Here is a 7,237-nt window from a genome sequence, read left to right on the forward strand (position 1 = left end):
TTTTCAAGTGTGCCTTTGTTTATTATCGACCAATAATACGATTGTGGGATTACCTTTTAGACACGCTTTGCATACCTGCATGGTCTTTACAAAATCCTTCATGTATTTTCTTGATTATATTTTTAGATTCTGTTGGTGTTACACATTGTAATAGTGGCATTGAATAACCTCTTCGGTAAAGCCTTCCCTCTACGAGTGTGTATCTTGTGATCTTGTGTATTAATTTTTAAGCCTCATTCTTGTCAGAAGGAAGTTGCCAGTTGTGAAATATTCCACTATCAAAGTCATCCAAATTGGTTGCGTATCTATTATTTTGACCTCCTTATCATTTTTCTAAAAAATGCTTAGGTGTTGCAATATCTCGATTGGCACTATATTGGATCTATCATTTTTAAGTTACATGGCTAATTTTGCTAAAGCATCAATATTTGAATTCCGATCTCTTGAGACCTACTCAATTTTGAAGTAATCTAACTTGCCCAAGTAATGGAATTCGAATATTGTAACTCCAATTGACTTAGTACAGCGAGTGAAATGGCTCATCAAAAATAGAAAATCTATGGTGATGCCAAATCATGTAAAGGATGAAGATATAGAATGATTTAATACTTTATAGTTTTGTAAATTTGTCAACTAAGCTGTATAGATTATAATAGGCCTTCCCATTGAAGGTGCTATTAGGATGTATCAATTGTTTGTGGAGTAATAAAAATACTGTTGGTTCATCAAAAAAAAAAAAATAGTGGACGAATAAGAAGAATATTTTTGAAAGAGATTTGTTTCCCTTAAACCTGAGACTAATGAAGGCAAAAAAAAAAAAAAAAAAAGGAAGTTTCTTTCTTTTTTTAACTGCATTTTTGAATATAAAACACAAACTAAAATGCTTTTCTGGATTTTACTATTGGAGTTTTTTTTTCTTCATATATTAATGGCTCTAAAAGAGGTGAAATTTTTTCAGATTCCAATTTATATGTGATACTCTTTCTTCTTTTTTTTTTTCATAGCATCACCCAGTTTCAAGATTTTAACTTTGACCATCAATTTCATGCTAAAGTATTGGGCAGCGCAGAGAGGAAGAAGAAGAAAAAGAAAAGAAAATAAATAATTTAGTTATTTTTTAAAAATTTTAAATTATTTTAAATTTAAAATTTAAGATTGTAACCAATTATTTGTCAACACGTGACATTGTGAGATAGTAGATCCGTTAGAAAAAAGAAAACAGACTTATAAATATGGTGACCTTATGGACTATTACCGTCAATTTTTGAAGTTAGAAACTTATCTGCATCAAATTGATCTGTTAAGGAACTTATGCCGTAATTTTTCCTTTTTCTATTACATACTTTCCAATTCAGCCCTGCTTAAGTCACAACAAAAAATTTTACTTTTAGTCACAACAAAACTTGTGACTAAAAGTTAAAAAATTGTGACTAATTACAAATCATGATTCTTATGTTGTGACTAAAAGGTTCGTGGATAAAAGTATTAGTCACAAAAATTACAATTTGTTGTGACTAAATGTATTCTTAGTCACAATACTTATTATGACTAAAACTAAATTAGTGACAACTTGTAACTAATTAAATACTATATTTTAGTCACAAGTAACATTTTGTTGTGATAAACGTCACATTTAGTCACAAAAAATGTGACTAAAAAATTATCACTAAGAATAACAATTTTTTGTAGTGAGTAAAACAAATTAGAACAAAAAAAAAATGTACCATACTTTTATTTATTTATTTATTTTTTTTTTTTGACAATGCATACCTTTATTTTTTTAATAAATATATATTTGATTAAATTGATTTCACAATTAACCTTTTAATTTGTGTGATTTGGAGCTATCAGTTGAAGCACTACTATCTACTATTTTAATATAACTAAACTAGTAAATATTACTGTAATTATTATCACCATTATTATATATACCATCATCATTAAAACAGTACGAACAAACCTTAGTGGGCTCCGAGTTGCACAGTCAGGCTTATTATATATTACTATCTATTAATTGATTAGTAAAAGGAAAATATTATAACAGAATTAACTTGTTAATGATGAACCTATAATACAAGATCGATCATATATAATAAGTAGTGCTCATTAATTACTCAATCATGCATCTCTAAAATGCGACAGTTTTTAAGGAATGATAATAATAAGAGTAACATATTAATAATTTAATACAACAATAATATGTACAAAAAACTTTAATATATATATTTATATCTTAGTCCTAAATAAACTGCAGCTATCTCGTAATGCTGTCTCACTTAATTCTTCTAGCTAGTTTTCCCTTATTTTATCTCTCTTTCTTTTTTAATATAATTTTCTTTTTGTTACATATATTATTTAATTAATTAATTGTGAATAGGGGTTTTTCTCCTAGCTGGAGAATAGTCCATCTCAGCAAGGTCTACAGCTTCAGAATATGGCTCGTACTGATCTGGGTGTTGATCATCATCAATATCAGAAGTAGTAATAGTAGTCTTTAACGAATTAACATTATTATTATTATTATTATGACTTGAATATTTCTCTTCTTCTCTACCACCATTCTTCTCATTATTATTCTGTAAAAAAATTAATGGATAAATTTTATATAATTTAATTAAATATATCAAAATTATGTAGAAGTTTTTATTATTTTTTGAACAAATTAATAATATATATTTAAATTAAACCAACCTTAGAAGTGGTGGTACTAGTGGAAGAGGGTGGTGTAGTCACAGTAGTAGTACTGAAAAGTTTTCTACTATTTCCTGCATGGTTCGTAAAAATGAGAAATTAATTAACCACTACTTATTTAACTTTATTAATTATTATATGATATGGTCAACAAGTTGCTTCTTCACTTCAGTTATTACTTGCTTTAATTTTCTAGGCACTTTTTTACCATTTAAGAAAGGTAAGGAAAAAACAGTAAAAAGAAAAAACTTTGCACTAAATATTAATAATTAATGCATGTTATTAATTAGATAATAATAAGTTGTAACTAGGACAAAATACTGTTTGATTACATAATTTTGGTAAATTAAAACGTGGGTTTGATTCAGATTTCTGAATAATTAACCACAGGTTCTTATGAGACTAATTTAATCAAAGAACTAGCTAGCTAATTAGTGTAGTCATGATAAAAACCTAGCTATAATTATAATAGAACTAATTAGAGAAGAAAAATGAAAGAACTATATATATCTATATAGCTAATAATAAATTAATACTAATTAATTATAAGTAATGGTTATAAATGGTGTCTGGATCTGTGCCTCCTAGGTCCATAATAATCTTCATGAATACTTGGGGACCAATGTGATGATGATGATGATGATTTCTTGGAGACTTTAGAAGTGGTAGTAGTAGTAGTAGTAGTAACTCTTTTCTTCATGGTATTAGTACCTGAACATTCTCCATCTTTGCACATAATATTATTACCCTCTTCATCTTTATCATTGTTCTTTACAGCTTTATTACTTGATGAAGTAATAATTTCCTTCTCCTGAAAGAAAAGAAAAAGAAAAGGTAAGGGCTTTGAATATGTAATATGTAAGAGATTAAAAAATAAAAAAAAAAAAGAGAAAAAAATATGTGTATATATATATACTTACATGATCGATTATTGGTTTATGTTCTTCTTTATTAGCTCCAAGCAGTGATGACATGAAGTCCCATTTTCCCAAACGAATCCCTGAAAAAAATAAATAAATATTGATTTAGAGTTAAGTATTTTCCATAACCAAATCGATCAGTATATGTATATATATATGTAAATAATGCCAAAATATACTTTTCTGCTGCATACCTTGAGCTTGCTCTGAAAGTGTAAGAGACAAAATTAGAAGAAGAGCGACTGTGAAAGATGGCCTCATTTTTGCAAAGTGATCAAGAACTTAAATATATATATAATAAAGATTGAAGTAAGAAATTATGTGTAGGAAAGAATATATATAGATTATTTTGGAGGATCTTTAAGTTACTCAATGAAGTAAAAAAAAAAATATATATGGGGTTTTGGTTTCTTAATGCTTCTCTGCTAGCTCTGATGAAAATTAAATATTTTGGAATAAGAGAGAGTAGTAGCTAGTAGTACTGTGGTGGCCTGATGTTTTTAAGTTTTAAGTGGTTGATGAGCTATATATATATGGCTAAGGAAAGCTAATTTCCCTTATATATATATATACAAATATTATATCTATATACACATTATATTAATGTGTAAGCTAGAGAGGGTGGTGGGGTGGGGTTCCACATTTGGGTTTTCCAACATGAACTAGAAAAATGGGATTTTTCTTCCACTTACCTTTGTTTTTCCTTGTCTATATAATCCTTGTAGTGTAAAATAAAATAACATAAAAGGGAAAAGAGACATCACCCATAATTCAATCATCGGCTGCTAATTAGGTTTGGAAAGTTAATTTGAGTGAGGAGACCATGATGTAATTCCATTATAGCTACAGACATACTTAATCAAATGTTTTTATAAATTAATACAATTATTAAATGATGTTTAATTAACCTTATTTACCTTCAAAAAAGTAAGAACAAAATTGTCAATATTTACTTGCCATACATCTCTTCCTGCACATTTTGAATTCTTTTCTCAATTTTTTGTCTTATTGTTGATGATCACATCCAAAGAACCTTTGGTCTTCTCCACTGTATCTACCATGTTTGCTTAAATTGCAGAACATCTATTTGCAATTTACTCATGGCAAAATCTATACATATATATATAAATATATACACGCTATAAGATAAGGAAAATTGATTTGTCAAGGCATGTTTAATATGTTAATTAGCTAGTATATATAGTCAACTGCCTTTGCCTTTTTGCTATATATATGATGAATCAGATCATGTGGCTCTATAGTAAAGGGGATAATCTTTTTGAGTCGATTAATTAATAATCCCATCAAATGACTTTAGTGATTTGTTTGTCAAGAGAAAGAAACCTATCATTTTCATGGTACGTCACTTGGCTACTTATGGTTGATATGGGGGGCTGAATGATAGATATTGGGGGGTTTTGGAATTATTTTAGACTTGTATTGTATCTTTATTTTATTATGTCACTAGTTATACATTATAAATTTTTAGTTAAATACAGTTGTGGGAAATTATTCCATATATTTTTTTTTTTAATTTACGGTTTGGGTTTCCAAAGTGGTTGTAGCGCTAGTTGCAATATGAGTTTCTATACGATTTTTTATTGTAAATTAGGTTGCGGCGCTAGTTACAATAGGAGTTTCCATGTAAAATTTCGTAAAAATAAAAAAAAAAACTGTTTTAAAATATAAAAATGAAAAAGCATTTACGGTTTTGGTTTCTAAAGTGGTTACAGCGCTTGCAATAGGGGTTTCTATACGATTTTTTGTTGCGATTTAGGTTGCAGCGCTAGTTGCAATAGGAATTTCTATGTACAATTCCGTAATAATACAAAAAAAAAACTGTTTTGAAGTGTAAAAGAAAAAAGCCCCAAAATAGGGGAATACATATGCTGTTTTTTTTAACTTTTTTCTTTAAATTTACAGTTTGGGTTTCTAAAGTGGTTGCAGCGCTGGTTGCAATAAGGGTTTCTTATACGATTTTTTGTTGTGATTTAGGTTGTAGCACTAGTTGCAATAGGGGTTTTCATGTAGCATTCCGTAAAAATGCAAAAAAAAAAAAAAAAAAAAAAAAAAAAAAGCCCGTTTTGAAGTGTAAAATAAAAAAGTCCCAAAATAGGAGAATTACCCCATATACTGTGTTTTTAACTTTTTTTTTCTTTCAAATTTACGGTTTGGATTTCTAAAGTGGTTGCAGCGCTAGTTGCAATAGAGGATTATCTCAATAGTATATGGGCTAGATTATGATGAGATATATAGCCCAATCGCTAAGATTACAACCGAACGGGTCCTGCTAGCACTCGTAGCTAGTAAAGATTGGAGACTATGGTAGATGGATGTGGAGAATGTATTTTTACATGGAGCAACCTAGAGGATTCGAGGATAGATCTCATCCAAGCTATGTTTGCAAACTATAAAAAGTGTTCTATGGATTGAAGCAAGCTCCGAGCTGAGTTTTTAGTAGAGAGCAATCATGCCATGGTGCATGTAGATTCAAGCTTATTCATCAAAGTAAAGGCAACAAAATTGCACTTGTTCTTGTATATGTCGATGACCTCATCATTACTAGTGATGATGAAGTAGAGATCCGCCAAACAAAGGAGAACTTGACAGTTTGCTTTCAAATGAAAGAGCTTGGAGAATTGAAACACTTCCTTGGATTATAAGTTGACCGAACTAAGGAAGGCGTATTTCTTTGTCAGCAAAATTATGCTAAAGATTTTTAGTAAAGATTTGGAATGCTCGAGTGCAAGCCCATCTCAACACCTGGAGAAGCTAATGCCAAGTTATGTACTCATGATGGGAAGGACTTGCAAGACGAAGCAATATATCGACATTTTGTAGGTAGTCTAATCTACCTTACATTGACTCGACCAAATATTTCTTATGTAATTGTTGTAGTGAGTCGATATATATACAACAACCGAAAAATTTGCATTGAAAGTAGTACGATGAATACTGAGGTACGTCAAAGATACCATTAACTATGGCCTTTTCTATAAGAAAGGTGACGAGGTTAAGATTGTTGGCTACTGTGGTGCTAATTATGTAGGAGATCATGATACCCGACGATCAACTACTGGGTATATATTCAAGCTTGGATCTAGAATAGTATATTGATGTAGTAAGAGGAAACTAACAGTGTCATTGTCAACCACATAAGCGGAATACAGAGCAGCAACAATCGCAGCTCAAGAGAGTACATGGTTGATGCAATTGACGAAGCATCTACACCAATTTACGAATTATGCAGTGCCACTTTATTGTGACAATGAGTTTGCTATTCGTCTAGCTGAAAATTCAGTCTTTCATGCATGAACAAAACATATGGAGATGCATTATGACTTTCTTAGAGAGAAAGTACTCTGAGAAGAGATGCACCAAATTAAGAGCAAAAACCAAGTAGCAGACCTGTTCACTAAAAGATTCAACACTGCAAAACTTTAGTAACTCATAGACCAACTCAGTATGATGAGTCGGTGTTGATGGGGAGTGTTAAAACATCAACACATCCTCTACAAGTATCTAGAATTTTCTATCATTTTGATAAAATTATAAAACCATCTAGAATTATATAAAATTAATATTCATAAGATCAGTTGCAAGAAATTTTTAGTCTATAATAAATT

At 29.8% G+C, this 7,237-nt stretch overlaps 1 protein-coding gene across 1 annotated transcript; it reads right to left on the reverse strand.

Moving 5' to 3' along the window:
• Positions 1 to 2,086: 2,086 nt before the first annotated feature.
• Positions 2,087 to 4,771, reverse strand: LOC115724810 (uncharacterized). The gene is made up of 5 exons (XM_030654162.2): positions 3,806 to 4,771; positions 3,612 to 3,691; positions 3,403 to 3,502; positions 2,692 to 2,765; positions 2,087 to 2,576 (listed from the first exon to the last, which is right to left on the reverse strand). The coding sequence occupies exons 1-5, from the start codon at positions 3,870 to 3,872 to the stop codon at positions 2,364 to 2,366; spliced, it is 534 nt and encodes a 177-aa protein (XP_030510022.1). The 5' UTR covers positions 3,873 to 4,771; the 3' UTR covers positions 2,087 to 2,363.
• Between the last annotated feature and the right edge of the window lie 2,466 nt (positions 4,772 to 7,237).

This window comes from Cannabis sativa, chromosome 6 (genome assembly GCF_029168945.1).
Source record: "Cannabis sativa cultivar Pink pepper isolate KNU-18-1 chromosome 6, ASM2916894v1, whole genome shotgun sequence".
NCBI lineage: Eukaryota > Viridiplantae > Streptophyta > Magnoliopsida > Rosales > Cannabaceae > Cannabis > Cannabis sativa.

Excerpts from the sequence above, each read along its gene's own strand:
- LOC115724810 (XM_030654162.2), bottom strand. The coding sequence starts at position 3,872 with ATGAGGCCATCTTTCACAGTCGCTCTTCTTCTAATTTTGTCTCTTACA. Across the intron at positions 2,766-3,402 it reads CAAAGATGGAGAATGTTCAG|GAAATAGTAGAAAACTTTTC; the intron begins GTACTAATACCA and ends CGAACCATGCAG. Across the intron at positions 2,577-2,691 it reads CTAGTACCACCACTTCTAAG|AATAATAATGAGAAGAATGG; the intron begins GTTGGTTTAATT and ends ATTTTTTTACAG.